The sequence below is a fragment of the Cyrtonyx montezumae genome, unplaced genomic scaffold (genome assembly GCF_038088225.1).
Source record: "Cyrtonyx montezumae isolate F1298 unplaced genomic scaffold, pur_monq_1.0 scaffold_5, whole genome shotgun sequence".
Classification (NCBI taxonomy): Eukaryota; Metazoa; Chordata; class Aves; order Galliformes; family Odontophoridae; genus Cyrtonyx; species Cyrtonyx montezumae.
This window is the reverse complement of record NW_027072056.1, coordinates 1,358,635-1,382,057: the sequence shown is the minus strand read 5'-3', so window position 1 is coordinate 1,382,057 and position 23,423 is coordinate 1,358,635. Positions and strand designations below refer to the sequence as shown.

Here is a 23,423-nt window from a genome sequence, read left to right as displayed (position 1 = left end):
TAACTGCTTGCCCATACTCTGTTTTCTTGTGGTTTAAAGGCTGTATTCCCAAGAGCAGCAGATGAGCACATCCTCATTTCAGGAGATGAAGCAAAGCAGAGGTGCACTGAAGTGTACGACTGCTACATATGCACAAAGACACAGATCTTCTCTTTGTGAAACTACAGCCACCACCAGCTTTCCAGTTGTGACTCTCTCTGTCCCTACCTTTCCACGCTCTTTCAGTTCTTCTCAGTTTGGACAAGCATAAGAATAAACAGACTGTTAATGAGGTTGGAATTGGACTAGGAACAAAGGAGCTGGAAAAACAAAGACATTCTCACAAGCTTGATTCTGGAAATATTCTAAAGGAAACCAAGTCTTCAGCAGGGTGGTACAACAGGGATGGGTGGGATGCATGCAGCATGAGCCTGGGATAGCAAGTGTGCGCTGGGATTCAGCATCTTGCCTCGGAAACAGGGTCAGAGTGCCCTGAGTGGCTCTGAATCACTTGCTGGAGCACTGTCACAACTGACCTTTGATCTGGATGCCTCTTTTCAGAACTGCTGAGCAACACGAGCTCCCACTCATTTTTTCACTGGAGCACTGCATAGTCTGAACCCTTGGAAACTGCTAGCAAGTATTTAAACAGCAAAGCTACCATCCCAAGTCGTAAACAATCCATACCTCATCCATTCTAAATCAAACTCTGGAAGCCTCTTGGGCCCTATGCAAGGGCAATTAATTTTTATGAAGTCCTCTGGCATCCTCAAATGGAGAGCTCAGGAGAACTGCAAAGCATTCCCTCTTTCCATGATTATATTTAGCCTCAGGGAGAAGGATTTTCCCATGTAATGTAACATATACTGACATTTAGACCAAAAATGCCATTGACTGGCATTTAAAAAAAAGAATCTCTCACTTCATACAAAACAGTCCTTTTTTTTTTTTTTTCCAAATGGCATTTGAACGTCTGTTTGAGCTACATCAACACATCTTTTTCATTTCTTTGTCGCGTATAACTTATTTTCTTGATCAATGCATTAAAAAAAAAGTCAATTTCAAAGCAAAAGAAACTGTACTCCGTTACTACTCGCAGAGGAAGACAGAATTAAAACTGCTTGTGAAGCTGGGAAAACACTACTCATCTTTTCTGTGTAGGAGATGTCAGCCTGTATTTCTGAGGAACTACATTCTCAAATATATTCATGAGTAAACATGCATACTCTGCCTTTTCACTCTTGAAATCTAAGTTATGCAAAAGCATCTCAGACTACCATGTCCTGGTTGTACTGAAGACCTCTTCCCTCCCTTTCACCTCCACATTCCAACCACTCCGTTTCTACTCTTCTCTGAGGCTTAAGAGAAGAACAATCTCAGTATGAAGATCCCTCGAGACAAGTTGGTGTTCACATCAGGAGAAAAGCCACCTCCAAGCACCCTGGCAGGTCCCCCTGCCAGCCTCAGGGCCATTCCTGAAAATGCAGAACCGCTTAGAAATAAATTGAAAATAGAGATCGACTCACGTCACAGCCTTATAAAATGCCACACTGGGCAGTCTGTGCTGTTTGCAGACACTTCAATCCCTTCTCCCTGAATTCCTGATGCTGAGCAACTGGAGACTGCTGTGCTCCCCAGTTAAGGTGAGGCAGTATCTTCCTTGGAGAGTGCCATGCATTTTGGCTACTGCTGTAAAGTCTTCTGGGAGATGCACTGCTCAGGAAGATTTAATCCTAATTCTGACATAAACATTATTCGTATCTAGAGGTAGCCCACTCAGACATCACTCATACGTGAGAAGATGCTTACCACCTGTAGTATTTTTGAGGCAGCAAGGAGTCTGAAGGACAGTGATCTTTTGTTACTCTATCAATATGTCAATGTCATAACTACAAAACCTGGTTTGGTTTCTCCCTTCCTTCAGTCTGCTTCATCCCTTCCTATTCTATCTCTACATTATGTGCTAAATGCATGCAGCACCACAAAATGACTCCATGGTCCACATCTACAGACAAAAGAGCTTTTAGAAAAAGAAGCTCAGCTTCAAAGTTTGCTTTGGGTATCAGCATCACATCATTTTTATCACTGTACATCATTTATAGCAACTGACCTGATTAAGCCCGAAAGTGCATCCATGGAGGACAGCTGGCAAATCCTCTAAGACAGAGGTAACTGAAGCTAAAGCTATTGCCCTGTATGCAACTCTCAAGCACTTCTAAAAGGCTTCAGGGCTCCTTTATGCCAATGTCAGAGCTGTGCTGGGAGTTATTTACATTCCCAGGTACAGGAGAAAATGAGCCAGCAGATGCTGCTGAGACTCAGAGCCACATCTATTTGCATTCTCAGCACAGACCTTCCCCCAAAACAGAGAGCCAATGGTCTGATCTCACCCTGCTGACCTTTTTTCCTGGCCTTGGCTTCTCAAGACACCACCACAGGTGTTTTTGAGTTTCTTGGGCACTTGGAAACTCTGGTGTGTGGGTTAGGAGATAGGCCAGCCACCCTGCTGCATTCTCTCCCCACGCAGCAGTGCAGTTACTTGTGCTTCAGCTGAGGGCTCCAAAGCAGCAATGGAATCTCTATTAAACAACCTAAAATGCACAGTAGTAGGTGCAGCTATAACAGTTTTCATTAATTAGAAAAACACACAGCTACAGCAGATTACACAGAACTGCACCTAAAACCCTTACCAAGCCCTGCCTCCAGCTGGAAGCATCCAATATTTCTATGAAGGAAATGGCATTCACTGGTGGCCTCGGAGGTACTTGTCTGAATTTTCCTCAGAGAGAAACTAATTTATCACAGAATGGCTGAAGTTGGAGGGGATCTTAAAGATCATCCAGTTCCAACTTCCTTCCAACCTCTAAATCAGGCTGCTCAAAATCCCACTCACCTGCGCACCTCCAGGGATGGGGCACCCGCAGCTCCAGGTAGCAGTGCCAGGGCCTCACCCCCCTCTGAGCAAAGAATTTCCTCCTGACATCTAACCTGAATCTCCCCTCTTTCAGTTCGAAGGCATTCCCCCTTGTCCTATCACTATCAGACCACATATTAAATTTAATTTAATGCAGCTCTACAAAAATCTCTCTGAACTGCAATGATCAAGCAATAAACTGAACAGCTCAATGGTTGCTGGCCATTAAAATCCATCGCCAGGCTTCTATGCCAGTATCAGCTGGGAATGAGAAAGCTTCCTTCCCATGCTTGGGGTTCTAGCACCTAAGAAGGCACATCAGTTATTAAGAACTAGGATGTTGGATGGAGATGAGAGAGAACATCAGCAGGCTGTGTGAATGTACCTCCAAAATCCGTGGTGCAGAAAGGGTTTAAACCAAGGACAGGAAAATACAAACAGAACTAGAACAGCTGGCTCAGGGAACTGCCTTTGCTTCTCTCTGCACGCAGCAGTGCAAATGCCCCCAGCACTCCTCTGCTGCACAGCACCTCGCTTGGACACGTTCTGAAGGCAGCAACACTCTGCTAGCATTTACACAGAAGTGCCAGCTCTGATGCCTGGCACTATAAATTTAAGCTGAAATACAAAATGCTGCTAAAGGGGAAATGACAGCATTTATCAGGTAGAAGCCTAAACCCTATTTCCAAAGAAATTTCCATTTCTTGCCTTTGCTTCAGTTAAGTCTGCAGGGGGGTCAGCTAGCAAACAACTTTATTCTTTTTTTTTTAATTTCTCACGACTAGGAGACTGCATTTCCCAGTGGCATACTCTTTTTTCAGCAGGCTTCATTTGGTTTCTCAAGGTCAGTGCAATAGCATTAAAAAAAAGAAGAAGAAGAAAAAAGAAAAATCTCTTACCTGTGGCAGAGTGAAGACTCTCCAAGCTCCAGTACCTGGACAGGACACCTCTCATCCCACCACCACCACACACCACCCCACTGCTGTCCGAATCCGATCCTGGTGAGAGCCCAGAGCTTCCACTGCTACTGCAGTTTTCTCCACTGTGTGCCCCACTGGACTCACTGGGGCACTGCTGGGTCCTCATGCAGGCAGGTAAGAGGGAGAGCCAGGGGCTCTGCCGTGCTGGGGAGGAAACGGGCTGAGCACTCTGTAGCTGCTGGGAGGGCAGTGGTACCTGGTAGCGCTGTCTGAGGACTGAGCTGGATTCCTATCCTCCTCTCTGTTCGTCTCGATGCATCCTGACATCATAGGGGTCCACTAAGGAGGCTCCGGCTGTGGCAGCTCAACTGCTCTCAGCTGCAGCTTCCAGCAGATGATTTTTATTAAAGCCGATTTCAAAACATTAAAAAAAGTGAGGGTGGGACAGAAATCTTTGCTCTCAATTGAGCAGAATTGTCGGGCTAAAAATAAATAAGTGGGAATAGTAGAATTTTGTGCATTTTAGAAAAGCCCAAGTGAGAGAGACCTTGTGTTATCTGCTTCCCCGGAGAACTCAGAAAGGACTTAACGTATAAACTAATCATGTTTAGAACCGGCTGTGGCTGCTGCTGCTATTAAAAAACTATTTTTATAAGTCCTCAGAAAAAGAATTCAAAATGAAATCAAAGCCAGAAAAACGCAAATTGAGATTCGGAGAGGCTGCAGCTGTGAGCTTTGAACAATTCAAAACCCACTCCCCAACTGCAGCCTTGGGATGGGCTCTGTTTCAGCACGCAATCTTTGTCAGAGAGCTCAGCCTCTTGTACAGAGCAGGTAGTGGTGCTGTTTCAGTTCAAAGGTTTGATGTCCTCGTTACCTAGCACGTGATGTAGTTTGTCCCATGAAAGTGAATTCTGAAAGAATACAGGAGGAGCTGCCCTGTGCCTGTGATTCTGCTGAAGTAAAGAAAGCCACATTCTCACATGGACATCACAGCCTGCTCCGACAGAGACCCCCATCAATCTGTGCTATAGCAGGGAGTACTTTAGGTCATTATGTTTTTTATTAAATATTTAACCAAAGAAATGCCCTTTGCTCTCCATCACTACAGCCAAACACACTGAGACAACTTCTGAGTCCTTAACATTCTAGCTGTTCCTTACAAGAAGCACGTCTGCAGTAATGGGAAGAAAGTATAACACATCTCCAGTAGCCTGTTAACAAAAAAAAAATCCTCCAATTATCTTCTGAACACAGCTGCTTGGATCAAAATACCTTCCCCTGATGAGTCCCAGTATGGAAAAGGAAACGTGTTGTCCTGTGACTGGTAGAACCACACCTCTCTATTGATCAGTTCCTTCCAGGTCCTTATAGAACCATCTGCATTAATGCACAAGTTAAGAAAAACAGTGCTTGACCATAAGAACAGGAGAGGAGGTAAGTTAAAACAACAGAGCTGAGCACAGTGCATCAAGAAGAGGAAGGGATGGTGCAGTTCTTGAAGACAGAGGCACTAAGAGGCTACAATTCGTAGTACAATTCATTCCCAGCTGCACCTTCCTCTCCTTCAAATCCATGCTTGCTACTTTAAGAAGGAAGAAAAATTGAAGTACCTTTATCAGTTTTTGACTGCAGTACTGAACCAGACAGTACTCAGAGTCCCTGCAGCTATGCCCAAGCCCAGCAGGTCTCTGCCCCCAGCCTGCTCAGGACACTCCATCTGTTCTTCCGCTACCCCTCCCACGCTCTGGCCTAAATGCTCTTGGCAAATACCAAAAGATATTTATTCAGTGCCAGAGTGCTGTAATCCTAGCTGAAGGTGCTGCTGCAGCACGCACATCGTGTGCGTGTGCTGGAAAGGCATACTGTAGTGCAGTGGAAAGATGGGGAAAATATTTCAAAGGCAGACTTTGGAAATCAGAGGGAATCATGACCTTGAAAGAGTTTAAGACCTGCCATCACAGAGGTGTTCCACCTTCACACAGACCTCATGGCGAATTTTTTTCTCAACGCACACTGACGTTCTGTGACATTTGATAGAGATGGCAGGTACTGTTAAGCTGCCAAAGCAGCAGCTGTCTCCAGTTACAGCTCAGGGCTGGCACTGTGCAGCATGGCCATAGGGGAGCTAGCCCCAGCCCCGGCAGCCAAGCTGGGATACCTGCTGGAGTCTCTGGTGGATTCTGCTATAGTTTCCATACCGTTGAACCACGATCAGCAGAATCACTCAGGGTTTGCTAGGATCTTTTCTACTCTTCACCCCCTCAGAAAGTTCTTATGGACGTACTGAGTCTTTTACCTCGGTAGCTGACAAACACAACCTCACCCAACCAGCTATGACAAATGTCCAGGAGCTTGGCCATTCCTTGGCCCAGCTTTTAACTCTGAATGAAAGTCTGAGTGAACACATACTGTCAGAGGCTGCACAGAGTTGGGATTAAACAGAATCAAGAGTGATATAGAAGACCTGATATCCCTGCTGTGATTCACAGATAGAATGAAAAACACACTAGGGGATGAGACTACTTCTTAGCCACTTACATTTGATGGTACTTCCACGGGTTAATCAGAATGGAATTGACTTTTTTTTTTGCTATAACTACAGTGATGCACTACTGGGAATCTGCCCACTGCTTTTTTTCTGTGTTCCTTCAAGAGCTAAATTGATGAGAATGGGAATAAATAGCTCTGCTATTCTGCTGAACTACAGGACTGCTAAATATTTATAGGACATAACAAAGTCCTGTAACTAAAGCTAATATTTTCCCTCTTGAATAGATTCTCCAGTGGCTGTCAAACATCTTCACATTTACTGTTGCCAAGTGTGAGCTTAGCAGCACATCTATAGCTGGGAAAGTAAGATGAAAGTTGGCCACATGATGTTGAGTAAACAAACAGTTTCTTTGCTTCTGATAAAAACTTTCCGTTATACCAACGAGGACAGAAGATAACTGAGAATTATTAAGTGGTCACTGTTTTCCACGTTCTCCGCTAAAGACTCAGATTTTGAGAATTTGGTTGCTTACTCTCATTGCTCGTGCAAGATTTCCCAGGTCCCCCAACACGTTCACCATCAGTACAGATCAGTCAGAATGACCCTATGCATTTTTGGCTGGTATAACCAACATCAGCAGTCACAGATACCAGAGCACCTCATGTAGACAGCACAGCAGGAAAATTACAGATCTATTTAAATCTGACAAGACAGGGGGAAAATTTCTGGGAAGACCCAGCCTGCACCTGAAGGATTATTTTGAATAATGTAGGTTTAAGTTCTGATGTAGTATAGCTATATGAGACAAAACAGATCTTGGATCTAGTTATGAGTTTCTCTCTTTATGGAAAGATGACAGACCTCAAAAGTTTAGAGTGACTCTACCTGAAAATTCCACATATTCTCTGCAAAACAGCATGGGTGAAACATCTGTGAGAAAATAACAAAGAGTAAGAAACCAAAAATTTTTCTAGCTAAAAAGTGCAAAGAGCAGTGAGAGAATGGAATTGTAGGAAACACACATCTAACTCTCAGACAATTGACCATGTCTGTCATTGGGTCACCTTGTGTCTGTCTCCTGTTGGTAGGTCCCTGTGGTGAAGTTCAGAGATGGCAGCACCTCTCTTCTGTAGACCTGTGGGCTCCCAACCCCTAAACTGCCTGTCCCCAACCTGAGTCCAGGCTAAAGGAGTCTCAAGACTCTGTCACCTTCACTGAATAGCGATTAGCAACACCTCTCGTTATTTCACAGATGTTAGAGCCACCTACTGGCTTGTTACAGTTTTCTCAAATGGCTGCTCTGGACAGAGGAGGTGTCAGCAGGCAGTCTGCAAAGCTTGATCAGAGCTCCACAGTATGGCTGAATCCAAGCACTGGAAAATGCTAAGTTTGAGTTCGTCTCATTTGTCCTAATTTGAAAAATAGGCAGAGAGAACAATGTCTCAAAGCTCTAGTGCCAGTGTCTGGTCATAGGAAGCTAGTGAGCACAACACATATCGTATGAAAAATCAAGCTATATTTAATCAAGATATATTTAAGTTGAGAATAGGTGGACATATCGAAAATAGGTGAGTTTGCACACAGCTGTGCTCTTGTCCTCAGATAAATATGCAAACACAAGTTCCACAGCTGTTCATGCTACCTTTCTTGCTGGGATCTTGTCAAACCTTTTATATCAAAAAACACAGCAAGGACCTTATACCACATACCCAATCGCCACTGCAGCATTCCCTTAGAAAGCTCACCAAGTGAATACGCAAATCTGGGAAAAGAGAATTCTACTCGTATTTTCAACATGGAAGTATATATAGAACAGCTTTATACTCCACAGTATTTTCATATCCAGTGTCTTTTTATGGTTAAACAACATGCTGGGATCATTAATACGAGTAGATGCAACATCAGAGTTAAGATTCTTAAAATTAGATTAAATGGACTAGTTAATCATTTCATCTTACCTTCGAAATTATTTACAAGCTTATGAAAGGCAGTATCACAACAAAGCTGTGCAAGAATCATGTACAGCATACAGCTGCCTCAAGGATATTCCCAGTCCTCAGACTGACCCAACTATCACAGTCCAGCAGCTTGTAGTTTTCTTCCTGGCTAGATCTTGCCACAAGAAGGACATCCACACAGACATATCAATCCCCAAATGGTTTGCATGAAATCCTCTAGCAGCAGCTAATAGAGATGGCCATGGTAGGAACATTACAGCTCTTTCAACTGTTCATCTTACGAAAATGTTTTAGGGGTAAAAAAGTGGTTCTGCTGCCATATTTCATTTGTTTGGGTTATTATTATATAATAATAATGTAATATAATAATATATTATTATTATATAATTATTATATTATTGAAGTCCAGGCTTAGGTCACAATGTGAAACTAACTGTACTTACCTAGAGAATACTGTGTGAATCATAGGTGATTCAGGTTTCGTGCCTCATTTCTAGGTGGCATACAGATAACTAGAAGACTACCAACGGGTCCATCTACATTTACATCTTCCCTTCTTCCTCTCCATATATGTATGAATTTGGGTGACTCAGGTTTAGTTCCCAATTGGGACCTGAGGGAGTTATCATTAAATTTCTATCAGCTGTGGCTCACAATTTACTTCTATGACGGTGGCACTTAGGGATTCCAGCTAAAGTCAGAGATGCATTGACATCCTGACAATGGACAGGCTTCCATCTGGGATTTCCAAGAGCCACAGCTGAATTCAGCCAGGGTCCTAAATATTGGGGCTACATCAGATGCGTGTGACAGCAAGTGATCAAAGCAGAGACTACAGAGAGAGCAGAGGCTGGGCTCCTGACACCATGATAGTAGTTTACATAAGTATTTCCAGGTGGAACTTCATGATTCTAAGATATGATTCTGTGCACAAGTTGTACAAAACATTGGAAAGCAAAACAGTTTGGCTAGATAAAATATTCCATCCATTCAACTCAGATGTAATTAGCACAGAGTTATGGACTCTATTAGTAATTGTAGTAGTGTTTCATTGTTGGTACAAAGAGACTTTCTGAGGCAGAAATGACAGGTTGGCATCCAACTGCATTTGGCTTCTCCTGCCTGGGGTCCTACCTACCAAACAAATCTTCTGTGGTCTGTTTCTCTTAGCCCACCATGAACCTCTATGATTTCTGCAGTGTTTGGGTCAGCACCACCAGATGGAGAATTGAAAAACCTAGCAAAAATCCATCTTACTGCTTAATAATCTGTGACTTACATTTTAATACTTTAAGACCTGTCTGTCATTGAAAATGAAGCAGGCAGCATATCTCACATACAGTTCTTGTGAAAATACAGTATACTTGTTAAGATGATTTGTTTAAAGTACAGGAAATTCTACCTCAAGAGGCTCATTCAGTTACTTTAGTGCCTAATTGGCAACTTGAGAAGCACCTCACCATACCTACCATAAGCACTCTACAGCAAATACACAGCAGGGAGTCTGTAGAAACCTAATTCAAGAGGGTGATACATATGACATCATCCCAGGTAAGATGGAGTTCTTAGAGACAACAGAAATGTTTCTGCTTCAAGCACACTGTTATTGCCATTAGTGACCTTTTCTTTACCATAAAGCTGACCACTGCTCTTAAGCAGATTTCTGCTCAGACGTGGATGGAACATTCAGCAAAAATAAGTTAGAGTGTTTATCATTCCGTTGCTGTCCTCACTAAACCAGAGTTTAATTCTCTAACAATTTACATCTAAGTAAAACTAGTGTACACACCAGGGAAGGTGACGCGTCGTTTCCAGCCCACACAGTCCAAGCCTGTTGGAGTACTCTGGGAAAATGGATGCAGTTTCAGTGGTAGGATGTCAAGAGCAGTGGCAGACATGATGGATGGACTTCTTCCAGCCTTCAACGAGAGGGAAAACAAAACTAGTAAACATTACAAGCATATACCCCATTGAACAAAACACAGCATTGGTCACAGAGCACCTCTTTCCCCCTCTCATGCCTGCTCATGTCAGTATTCTGTTAGTAGACACGTGGGTGGCTAGAGAAGACAGAAAACAGCGAGAAAGCAAAGAAAGCTGCAAGGTTATAACAACAGGAGAAAAGGATAACCAGGTACTGGATTCACAGTTAGCATACTCACGGAAAGTTACACTCTTCCATCTGAAGTGTATCTTACGGGAGGGGAAAGCATATCACAAGTCATCTTCTCACCTACAGAACTAATAAGTCTTGTTTCCTATACCTTTATGTGGCATAATTTCTGTTCTGGCATATAAAGAGTAAATAAATCTTTTCCCTTCAAAGATCTCTCAGTAACAGTACCAGCCATAAAGGACAAATCTAACACAACATTCTTCCGTTCAGTTTTAAATAGGATCCCCTCTGCCTAGTAGATCACTTTTTATAAAACTTAGAGAACTTTAGGAAACACTGAAAACTCTAAACCATTGACATATCTCATTGAATTTATAACTTCATAACTTCTGTTGCTTTGAGAGGGAAATGACATGGGTAGACAGCATACCTACAGCCAATATATCTACTGCTCAATATATCTACTGCTTAAGTAGGTCAGACTTAATATAAACAAAAATGAGATTTTTTTGGATGTTTGTTTGTTTTAAAGAAATCACACAAACCACTGCTGTTAAGCCACGCAGACTAACCTACTTTCTCATCAGGTATTCCAAAATGAGCAAGACACTGCAACATCATACAAGATCTGACAACCCTAGAGCCATAGAATTGGTAGAGATGGAAGGGACCTTTAAAGGCCATCTAGTCCAACTCCCCTGCAATGGACAGAGACACCTACAGGTGGATCAGGGTGCTCAGAGCCCAGTCATGATGAGTGATACAGATTATAATGAAACTTGTCGTCCTTAATGCATGATGCAGATACACTTGTATGAATACATTCTTTCCTCTAGTTTCTCCATGCCTGCTATGGCTGGCACACGTAGAAACTATCATTGCCCACAGGTGACTGGGAGACCACACGGAAGGCAGCAGGTCAGTAAGCACTGGCCCCATGGGCATAGCCACCTTGCAGTTCTGCATGGCTACTGCCCTTTCTTTCTGCTGCAGTGACACACCTGCTGGCTGCCTGGTTTGTTTTATTCTTCCTGGAGTTACTTTACCAAAACAAACAGAATACCACCATGGGGGAAGCAGGAACCCTGCTCAAATTAAATGTACAGACAACATACTGATCTAAGTATATACATACTGAGTTTTATATACATAAATATATACGTGTGTGTATGTATATGTATCCTGCTTCCCAGTCTTAGGCAGAACAGTAATGTTTTCTATCACATGTACACTATATGTATATATATGGTGAGTAGATACGTACATACATGTAGTATATCAAGGCCTAGATTACTCACATTAAATGTTATAGAAAGAATTACTGTACTGCATCAGGGCTATTACAGCAACAAAGGCAGGGTTTATTTTTACTGCCCCCCAGGACATCAGAGCAGATCTCAGGTACAAGCAGCATTTTATGCAGCAGAGGAGGCAGGTTTGTACAGCCCAAAGCCAGGAGAGAAAGTACTTGCAGGGACATTAGTAAAAGCAGGCAGGGTTTTACCCACACTACAATGGAGAGGGAAGGAGGTACAAAAATGGAGTAAAGACCCTCTCTTCTACGTTCTCTGCTTTGGGCTGAGGGGATTATTTCTATGCTCAGTCTGGGAAAGGCATTTACCTGTTATAATACCTTGTCCATGGAGAGGCATATCCCATGTGTTTATCTGAGGTGCCCACAGTGCTCATAACCACTGTATGTTTTCCTTATTTCAGATGGGGTAAAATATTAGGTTTCCAAGAGCCCTGTTCAGGTCAATAAGCTAAAGATCTATTTTTCATTGCTTCTCATTTCTCTTTTGGAATAAAAGATAGAGCATCCGCTGCACTATACCTCAGTGGCTTTAGTCCCCTGATGCACCTTTTAGGAATATCTTTAATTTGGCAGTGCAGAAATTGTGCTTTAACGAATGCAGGTAGCAAACACATCTCTGCTCCTATTGCTGTGCACTAGAGAAGCATCAGGCTTCAGCAGTCAGGTTCCACCATTTTATTAAGACAGGAGGGAAAAGGATTGGAGAAGACAGGCAGGCAGCTGGAAGATACCACTAAAGCAATTCCTGCAAAAATAAATCTCAAAACAGAGTCTGTCACCATTACATACATCAGTGCTTTGGGGCATGGTCCACATTCCAGACAGAGAATTTATACTGCATTACAAAAAAAAATAATAATAATAATTTCTCTTATTCCACCTTGAAAAACACTACCTTCAAAGGTTTGTGACAACCAGCTAAACGTTAACATTTTGAGGAAAAAGATTAGAAGCTGCTCAGCTTGTTAGCAGTACTACTTTGATATAAGGGGCAGCTGGGTCAAGCTTTCAGTTTGACACTAGGGATCTCCATGGGCTGTTCCCACCTGAGGCAGACCAGCAACCTCCTCAGCCTTAGCAGAACAAAACCCAGTATCCAGAATTGTTTTGGACTGGCGTTTCATATCTAAAAGCTACTCTCTTGTTCCCCTCTCCAAATCCCAGTTGCCAGCCTTCAGAACAGCTTTGTATAACCACTGTACTCATTTGTCTGACTGATCCTAATGATATAGTATCAGAAATCACCACTCAGGTTAAGAATTCACCTTTTGTTCCTCCTTGGTCTGCTCTGTTCTGTTGTTACCCAATATTGCAGCATTACAACACCTTGTACGATGACCTGAGCTTGACTTGACACAATATGACTTATTGTAACTGAAGCCATACATCCCAAGGCAGCCGTGTGGCAGGAAACATCAGACTTGCATTTTCAGATCTCCAAAGCTCCTCGTATTTGCCTCGTTTCAATTGCAAAAGCACAGCAAACAATGAAAGACCTCATAAAGCTTCTTCTGTGATAGGGTTTGTTGGTTTTTTTTTCATTCTCCTTATTAGAAGGATTTTTGGCATCCTTCTGAAGCTGCACCCAAACGCTGCAGCTTGTGACAGCACTCCCACTGCATCTGAGGGCATGAATAAGCTGGCACTATCACATGAAACGAACATTGCACAAAATAGAGCACAACAGGAAGAATAAACTACACGACTGTTATGAGCAAAAAAAAAAAAAATGTACAGAGCAAGGAATGCATTTGTAGGGGCAGACTGGAAAAAGCCCTTGAATCTCTACACTTGTTGTGATAAAATTTCATCTGCTCACAAAGATAAAAAGGATCAGTAACACTCAAATCAACAGAAATAGTTAAAAAAAAATCTAACTAGGCATCTTCTCTTCTGAAGCTTGCTCTGTTTTCATTCACCTCTACTACCCAAAGAAGAATAAACCAGAAAAGCCACTCAGCCCTCCAGGGATGTGTTGTTAAGTGAGGAGAGCTCAATGGGAACAGCTGCTGCCCATTACACAGCTCATCACCATTGAGAGGTAACCTTGCACCAGAAAAGGAGGGTTGGAAATGCTTATGGATGAGGCTGTTTTCTGGTAGTATCAGAATGTGTGGTCAATCTGCAAAGCAGGCAGCATGCAAGCTGTGTAATCTGATGGCTCTAGGGATGCCACCGGGGTTACTGGTTTGCTAGAAACTCTAATGGTCTCTGTGCTGGTGATCATGCCCTGCAGCACGGGCTGTTTTTCCATCACTATCCATGCTTGTCAGGCAATTGTAAGGAATATTTTTAGCTTATTTTACTGGCTTCTGTTCACTAGTGAGCCTAACTAACCCAGTGATGCATTTTCCCATCAGCACAGAGCAATCCTTGGAACTCTGAGCAAGGCACAAAATAACGTAATTTCTATTTTTAAGAAATCATAATACACACTTTTGCCTCGGGAGCATTGTTCATTACCTTCCAACACAATAGGCAGGAAAGCATCCTTACTGAACAGAGCAGGCAGCACATACCAAAACATACCCAGCTCTCACCCAAGCCTCAACGGGCAAAATTCTCTTTTGAAGAGCCCTGTAAGCATGGAATAGCTCAGATTTCAGACACTTGTCTTGAGAAGACTACTAGCTAATGTTAGGCATTCTTAGAAGCTTTCTCAATATCATCAGCAGAAGCTGCATGGGGTGTCCCTCTGATCTCATGTTTTCTTCCCCAGAAATTCTAAATTTGGGATTTGGATACAGAATCCTGGCTCTCCCTGAAGGGAACAGACTTCAGCTCTGGATCCAAGAGTAACAGATGTCATCAGTGTGAGTCATAACAGCCACAAAGTTTGTCACGAGCAATCATCATGCTGCCCTAGAAGTGTTCCCCGGTGGACAGGAGATCACCAATAGCTGAAACTCCAATGACAATATTCTCTCAGGCACTTCATGGTAGGAACTTGTCTCAATAAGATGCGTGGAGTTGGCCTCAAATACAAGGAAAATCTAATTTAAAGTCTTTTTTTAAAGTTACACAGCAATAGCACAGAGCACTGAAAGAGATTTCAAGTTTCATTTACACTAATTTAAGGCAACTATGATGCCGTCCCTGCTCTCCTTATCTTGCAGCCCACTGATCAATACCGTTGCCTAACAGGGTTCAGGGCAGGAGTTGCTTACCTGCAGTGACTACAAAACCCACCTCCTCCAGAAATGGGAGAGTTTAGTGTTTAATCGATCTGTACCCACAACTGCCAGACCCAAAGAGAAGCAATGAGAACTGGTACCAGACAAAGTAGAAGGACGTGAATATGATTGATGGTAGAAAACAGCCAGAGCAGAGAGAGGAAGACAGTGCCAGGGGAGGAGGAGGACAGTGTGTGGGTTCTTACTTTTAACTGGTCCTCTGGGAAGTGTTGCAATTGACTCCCTCTCTCTGGCTGTGCCTCCTTCTCTAGCTTCCTTTTTTGGTTCCTCTGCATCCAAATATCATCGAAGCTGAAGCACTTATAGAGGGATTTAGGTCTCTTCCTCCTCCTTTCCGGAATCTCCTTGGCTTTTTCATCTGGAGCAAGGAAGGAAAGCCTCCAGGCTTTGTTCTCAAGGGTGGAGAAAGGGCGTGGGGATGGTGGAACCTGGGGGGACCTCCTTTTGCGATGGGAAACCCCTTTCTCATTTGGCCTCTTTTCAGGTGGTGTTGGGCATTGCTGTTTAGAGTCCTGTTTTACAAACAGCAGGTGAAAACACACAGTTTGTTCACTGGAAATTCTGTTCACTTCAAATCAAACTGAACAGAAGATGGCAACACACAATTGTGTAGCTCCAGAAGTGTTCAGAGGAAAATGCTTCTCTGAGAGTATGGCTGAAAGCAGCCTGTCTACCCTCAGCATCCTCCATAGGCTCAGGGGTACCCACCCTGAAACAGCAGCTCTGCTGCCCTTTGCAACAGCATGATACACACTCCCTCTGCCTTTTTCACCCAAATTCTAGATGGCATGCAACAATAACATTACTGGGATTTAGGTCACTCTGCAAATTATTTACAAAGGTGGTGTCTCTGAAAATATCATAAAGACCAGTCCTGTCTGTCTGTGCTTTTCACACTTTATTTCAGTTACGCAAAACGAAAATGCTACCTTGATGCCTGTGGGTCTGATATATTAATCCCTGTGCTTTCTGATGGTGCTCTTTTACTATCCATTATATTTGCTTGACATTGGCCTGAAAGAAAGGAATTGGACAGTTTCACCCTTCACTCCCATTTGCTTTTATAGTGCGTTTGCAGAAAACTACAGCTTTTATACTGGAACTGGTGGGAGATAACAGTATTAAGGAATGAATGGAGTCTCTTTTTCTGCTAAGAAAATGCTGTATCCTGACAATCTCTCCAGTTTCTCACAGTTTATTTGAAGAACCCAAACAATGAGAAACTTAAACCACTGCAGGCACTGCCCTTTTCAATTAGCCAACAATCCCAGATCAATTTATCATTGCCACTGGCAAGAGATGCCGTAGTCTAGGAAGGCTTCTTATCTACTAGATGCTAAACAGAAATGAAAGTGCATTCTTCTGGTTTTCTCTGCCTAGAAAAGCAAAGAGAACACCTTCCACAGACTCCAAACATCAAACATAATACAATAGTTTGCTTTTGCCTGCTGGGTGACACAATCATGTAAGTGAAATCATGTTGTAAACATATGCCATGTGGGCAAATCATAATTCCATAGAATTCTTTTGTCCCAAAGTTTTCAACACAAAATCTTTGTCCTAGTTATAACCTGGAGAATGCTAAGAACTATTAGTATGTAATGACAGGGGGGCTGTCTTGTGCTCCATTAGGATGAGATGGGTTACTTACCAGTGTGGTAGACCTCAGGAGTGAGCTGAGCCATTGCAGTCTGATAGAGTACCCTAACACAGATAAAGCTTCAAGGAAGTTCATACCTGCTCATTTGTCTAGCAGTAACACCTTTACTAATGTAGAACAGAAAGGGATTTCTCTAATGCCAGCATTAAACATAATTTTGTGACTTTTTCACTTGTCCACATATGTAAGAAAGACCATCAGAATGCAGTTTTACTTATTTTCACAGTATCATGAAAATGGAAATAAGCAAAAGTCCTATATACTCAAAAAGACGAGATGTTGTGTCCTGAAAGCTGAGACACGTGCCTCAATTCAAGGCTCCAGCTACTTTATCCAGTCTGAGGTATCACTGTGCAGCCTGCGGAGGTATCAGTAACATTAAACTAGTTTTATATGACTTGGACTCCATATACATTTTTCACAGTTTTAATTATTTCATCTAGCAATCAATTTAAGTAATTATTTATTTGTTCCTAATGGTTACATCCTAGAATCACAGAATCATAGAACTGACTAGATGATCTCTAGAGGTCCCTTCCAGCCCCTACAGCTCTGCAATTCTGTGATATGAATGGTTGGAGTTGAAGGGCCCTTTAAAATCATGTAGGTGGGCTTTCCTTTTGAAATCTTTATACATGCCTCATCTCTCTACTCTTCTCTAGATGCTCTTTTTGGTTACGACTTGGAGATCAATTATTTATTCATCTTCTGACAGGCCTCATCTGTTGGCAACGTTTGAAGAGTATTTTCCATAGGTCGAGTATCTTTCATTTTCCTAGGCTGCTGTAACTCTGCAGGCCTCTTGTTCAGAAGGTGGTATGAAGCTTGTAAGTTGATGACCATGAAAACAAAAGATTTTCAAGCAAATCCTCTTCTGCCCACAGCAATTCAAGAACTACAGCCCTCACTGCCCTTACTGCTACCCACACGCTTCTTTGGATTCCAGACAGCATTAGCAAAAACAACAAACAAACAAACAAAACAAAACAAAAAAAGAAATAAAGAAAAACAAAGAAACACCACAAAAAATAAATTAATTTTTGCTCACATATGTGAGGAGAAATTAAGGGAACTGGGTTTATTTAAGGAGAAAAAATGTCACTAAGGGAAATACAAGAGCAAAAAATACAGATTTCTGTGGTAAGTCCTCCCTTAAATAAAACATCAGTCCCTATAGTCTTGAACAGAAACAGAAACTCACAGACTAAATACAGCCACCTACCTTAGGCAAAGAGGAATGTTTATACACCAATCTAACCACTGTGTTCAGTTAGCCATTAAAGTTTCACTGGAATTCACAAGCCACATTGAAACAAAAGACTCTGCAGATCAACCTTATCATTCCCATACAACTCACCTCATCTCTGAGCACATCACTAATGGAAGAAGCTGTGTTTAAGCTGATCTGGGATTGACTGCTTATCCCACTGTCATCCCTCTGGTATTCGTTGTCCAATGAGTGTACAGAAAGCAAGAGACCACCTCTGGGTTTCAGTGTCTTTGGTCTCTCAGGAGCCTCCAAACTGCAGTCAACTGCAGAACTGTTCCCAAGAGAGATCATCGACGTGGCACATATCCTTCCAGGATAGCGGAAGCTCTTGCGTTGGGAAGTAGATCTTGGACTCTGTGGTTTTGGACTCATGGGTCTGCACGGCATATCTTTACCTTCTGAATTTGAGAGCTGGGGACACGATGGACTTGACTGATTAAGTGGCAAGTGCACATCAGATTGGCTAATTGGAGATTTCATCCAGCATTCCTCAAGGGAGGTATTAAAACTGTTGCCCAGAGCTTCCTGCATTTCATCACAATCTGAACTCTGTGAGTATCTGATGCCCAAGTCATGGGACTGTATTCGTTTTCTCCACATACCTGCAGGTGAAGAGACATCCAGAGGCTCCACAGAGGTGTCAAAATAGCTGGTGTCTAATGCAGAACCATTAGCTGTTTTCAAAAACGCATGTCCAACAGAACCATCCTGTTGCTCTGCTGATGCTCTTCTTATCAGATGGCTTCTAGTTGTATTGACACTCTCCTGTGTAGGTGACAAATTTGCCAAGACAGGTCTTTTTAGTCCATCATTCTCCTTGCTCTTTAGAAAAGCTTTCCAGGTGCTCTGGCGAAGTTTGGCTTTCTCCTTTTCATTTTTCAGTAATATTCTCGAGCTTTGCTCATTGTTTTCCTTCTCTGGAGATTTGGATTCAAATAAACTCGAGAGGGATTTATGTGCCAAGGCCAACCTTGTTCTGAACTTCTTGCCCTCAGGGTTTTTGTTTCTTTTGAATTCATTTTCAGGGAAGGATTTTCTAATCCCAGTGTATTCCACAGCTTCACTGTCATTGCTTTCAGATGAACCTGTAATTATCCCATCTGCGTATCTGACAGTGGCCAGTATGGGAGAAGATGAATTTGTGTCTGTATCTTCCATCAATATTCGACCAGAGCCAGAAGCCTTCCTCAGGCTCATTCTACTGAATAATCCTGCAGGCTTCTCATAGAATAAATCATCATCATCTGAGTACTCAGAGGCACAGCTTTCCTTCCTGTGGAAAGCAGAACCAGACGAACAACTTTTGAAAGACTGTAAACTTTCAGTGTCTTCATCTTCTTTCCCACCATCCAGTTCTTCTGTCTTAGCCCTGCTGCCAAAGAAGCTGCTGCTTCCCTGATTTTCAGCTGCAACAGGCTTAGTTTTCCTGAAAGATGTCATTTTTGAGAAAACAAAAAACCTGGAAGCTTTCCCGCTATTCCCATTCTTTGTTGGCTTTTGCACAGCTTTATAAAGACTGCTGTTACTTCCCAGGACATGGAATGAACTCTCATCCATTTCCTCACTGTTAGCACTGCAGGTGCTTATGTTATCTAGGCCCATACAACAAACACTGTGGGCCTCCCTTTTCACAGAATAGTTAAAGACATCACACATATCTAGACTCCATGCACTCTCTTTTCTAGAGCTAGCTGTGTTTTCTGCAGGAGAGGCCTCCATTCCTTCCCTAGGTTCTTCACAAGTACCTCTTTGTTTATTTGAACCACTACAGACTCCATCTCCTACCACTTCTTCAGAGGTGATGCTGGGCTGCTGAAGGTCCTCATAAGCAGCTTCTCTGCCACACAGATTGCTTACACTGCATGTCCCCACCACTACTGCTCTAGTTATATATCCATCTTCCTCTCTGCCTTGATGTGCTTTGAACTCCTCTTCCTTAGTCACCCGGTCATTCTTTGTTTCAGCCCATGGCTTTCTGAACTGCTCTGTCTCTAATTCCAAATCAGTCTTTGCTCTGTGTGGCTCTGTCTCAAAGACCACAACACCACTTCTGCTGTGAGATTTTAACAGCACTTCTTCATATTTATCTGCAGGATTTTCTGCAATAAGCACATCACTGCTCAATGGAGCAGTAACACTGCTGAATTCCAACTTTCCACTCATTATTGTGGAATTACTAGAGATGAGTGCTAAGGAAGAAACTGTTTTCTTGCTCTGCTCTTGTGAAATTTCTGTTTTTTCTTCAGCTGTATCCCCATCATGGAGTGGTTCTGCATTACCAGTAAAGGTGGCCAAAACTGGTTCTTCACAGCTACAGTACTCACTCAGAACTCTCTCTGGCTCAAGGTGAGCTTTGCTGACAATATGAGGATCCACCAAATCCTTTCTCTCTACATTTCTCAAAGTTCCAGTTCCTGTTTCATTACAAGGGTCATCATTCAGTGTCTTGGACTGCAATCCTTTCTGTTCTACAGATATGATAATCAGGGCAGGCTTTAACTCTGACAGATTCATTAAGTGCCTTCCCTGGCTTACACTATCTAATCTGGGAGTCATTTCCACAGCAAAGACACTGTCTCCATCTTTTTCTGGGTGAGTAGGATGTTCATTTGCTGCTGGCTCAGGGTGATTCCTTAAGGCACCAGTTTGGCAGCTTGTATTTTGCAGCGTTGTTTCTGTGTGCTCTATCTCAGTGTTTCTGTTGCATGGTTGCAATGTGGTTTCCAGGACTTTCCAACCAAAGTCAAGGTTAGAAGGATCATCTAGATCATCTACCTGTCTTTCCCCTATCATGACCTCAAAACTTGACAGCTCTGGCTCTTGAACATTTTCCTTTGAACATTTCTGCTGTGTGCTACCACTGCAAATGCAGTTTACGTCCCAGTTACAATCACTGTTTTCCACAGCAGCAGGAAAATCTATGTGACAAGTTGCTATGTTCTCAGTGTCATCAATGCTAAATTCAACATTAATATCACAAGGGAATCTGTCTGCTTCCAGATCTCTTTCAGCTTTGTGCTGACTGTTTTTTGTAAGCTCTTGAGCATTTATAATCACTGATTCAGAGCCTAGGGTGGATGAAGTCTCTTTTTGTCCCTGATTACAATCACACTCATCTATCTGGGTGGATGATAAACTACCAGCACGTGTATCTGCTTCTTCTGGACTAAGGCCACTGGTCTCTTGTTCAGAGTGCAAATAAAGATCAGGGCGCTGGAAGGAGCTTGGTGGTTGAGAAAGCTGGTCCTCATTTGAGTCTATGTTAGTTTCAAGAAGGAATCTTTCAAGGCCAAATCTGCCCTCTGCTCTGATTGCCTTTTCAGAGCTGATCGGTACCCTTCCTAAGTTTTTCCAGGTGTATTCAAAATCGAGCCCTTGAAGATGTACTCTGGAACAAGACCATCTAAATTTGTCTTTCGGATGAAAGTTCACCAAATATTCTGCCTTGCTTTGAGTACTAATATTTTCAGGTACACTGTGCCATGTTTTACTTCCTATAATCTCTGAACTTATGTGTGGTGACTCACAAGTTGAAGATTTTGCTTTGAAGAGGTGCTCGTAGAAAAATGAATGTGATGACAACATGGCCTCTGCACTGCCATGTCTTACCCTTTCAATTGTAGTTTCTTCATTGTCAGCTGAGCTCCTCCTGTTGCAGTTTATACTAGACATGGACTCTAGTTCACGTTTATAGTCAGATGTCTGAGTGGAACTTTCACAGTAAGGTCCATCTCTTTCAAAATGGAGATTAGGCAAACTACAGCTTGATGCTACATCTGACTGAAAGGAAAGTTGCTGTGCCTCAGGTAAAATCAAACAACTTTCTGAGTTAGTTCTGAAAAAAGCAACGCTTAATACTGCAGGACATTTCTTCTGTCTTGTAACAGCATCTTTGGTAGATACTGAATTGGTATAGGTTTTACTGACGTCAAACTCTATTTTATTTTGCAACCCTACTGTGAACTTTCTATCTGTCTGTGATATAATGCCCTCTTCATTCACTTGGTTCTCTGTGTTGGAAGTACTTCTAGCTAATGTTAGATCTTCAGCACCTGCTTCACATTCTGTCTTTGTAGTTTGCATGCAAAAGTCATTCTTGCTTGGTGCTACTTTTATTTTGGAAGACACATCTAACTGCACCTGCTGACTGAATTCTGCTTGTGTAGAGCACTTAAGTTCACAGAGGGATGTTTCTGCATTTGATTTAGGAACCACACAGGACAGATCGTTTTTTTCTGCAGAAAGGCAGTTTGAACGCAAGCAAGTTTCTCCTGTTACATCACTGGCAGCAGATTCTGTCTCTGATGCACTCTCATAAAGTTCAGTTTTTACATCTGACAATGATCCACTTTGATGTGACAGGGTCTCAAAATAGTCTTCATCTGTGTCTTGGCTGGATCCACGTATCTCCAGGTCTATTGTGCTTGGAGTAGAAGAACCCAGATCATCTTCCAACTCTCCTTCACTGACATAGTTGTCAACTGGCTCTGGGGTCTATGAATAAACAGCAAATAATTATTTATCAGTGATTCGTAGATAAGAGATTAGGAAGAAAAAAAACCAAACAAGAAATAAAAAGACTTCAGGACCATCAGTAAGTACAATGTCAAGAATGACTTCCAAAGGTATCAGTGCGTATTAAATCCATTATGTTGTTTTCTTAATGTTCCTTAATTCAAAACAGTGACATGGAAACCATCCCTTGCAAATAGATCTAAAAATCCATCTTCAAATCTGAGAGAGTTTCTGCCATAAACCAGAGAAGTAGTTGCTACTGTCCAAATTACACATAAATGAACAGAATACATAGAATACACACAATAGCTTTGCACCTGGATAACTGAATACCACCCATACCAAAGTCTGAACCAAATGTGAGAGAAATCTTTGATTTCATTTAGAAGGATTTTATCAGGAGTATTACATGCTTATGTTATCAGCACACATCCGAATCATTTACTGAGAGCAAAAAGATGAAAATCACACCGTCGGCATTAGGAAACAAACATCTTTGTCCCATCCTGAAGGAGTGCTGATCTTCTGTTCTCCAGTCATCAGAAAGAAGCCTGCATATTGCTCGTGTTTAAAGTAGACAATGAAATCATCCAATTTCCTGAGGTAAAAATAGTATTTGCTATCTGTCAGCTTGAGGCACAGCTCTTATTGGAAGTTTACCAAAGGGACAACATTGAGATATTTAGCTGACTACAGTTGCAGTCCATTAACAAGCAGAATAAGAAGTTATATTAATGGCAGCCTTTGAACACTAATGCTGGAGACCTCTTTCACCAGTTTGTGATTATCGTCATCACCAGAATGATCAGCACATTTCAAAATCCGAAAACACATGAAATAATGAGCAGTGAAATATATTCCTTAAAAAAACAACAACAAAAAAACCACACAAATAATCAAATAGACAAACAAACGAAAACACGAATAAGCAGCAGCCATAAATTAGAACACAAGGTCCCCTGGCCTCGGTTACATGTCACCTCCATCAGGATGCTTTGTCCCAAAGAACTGAGTCCTCACATTTATAGGAAGTCAAATTACAAATTGTATCAATGGATATATCACAGACTTTACCATTTTAGACTCCA

At 42.2% G+C, this 23,423-nt stretch overlaps 1 protein-coding gene across 1 annotated transcript in view; it reads right to left on the bottom strand.

The window, feature by feature from the left end:
* ARHGEF4 (Rho guanine nucleotide exchange factor 4) overlaps positions 1-23,423 on the bottom strand; it is a 192,584-nt gene that overhangs the window by 81,041 nt on the left and 88,120 nt on the right. The window contains exons 4-6 of the mRNA XM_065747933.1: positions 17,908-22,314; positions 15,076-15,402; positions 10,055-10,184 (exon numbers count right to left, since the gene is read on the bottom strand). Coding sequence (XP_065604005.1) covers positions 10,055-10,184; positions 15,076-15,402; positions 17,908-22,314 — 4,864 coding nt within the window. The remainder of the gene's footprint in view (positions 1-10,054; positions 10,185-15,075; positions 15,403-17,907; positions 22,315-23,423) is intronic.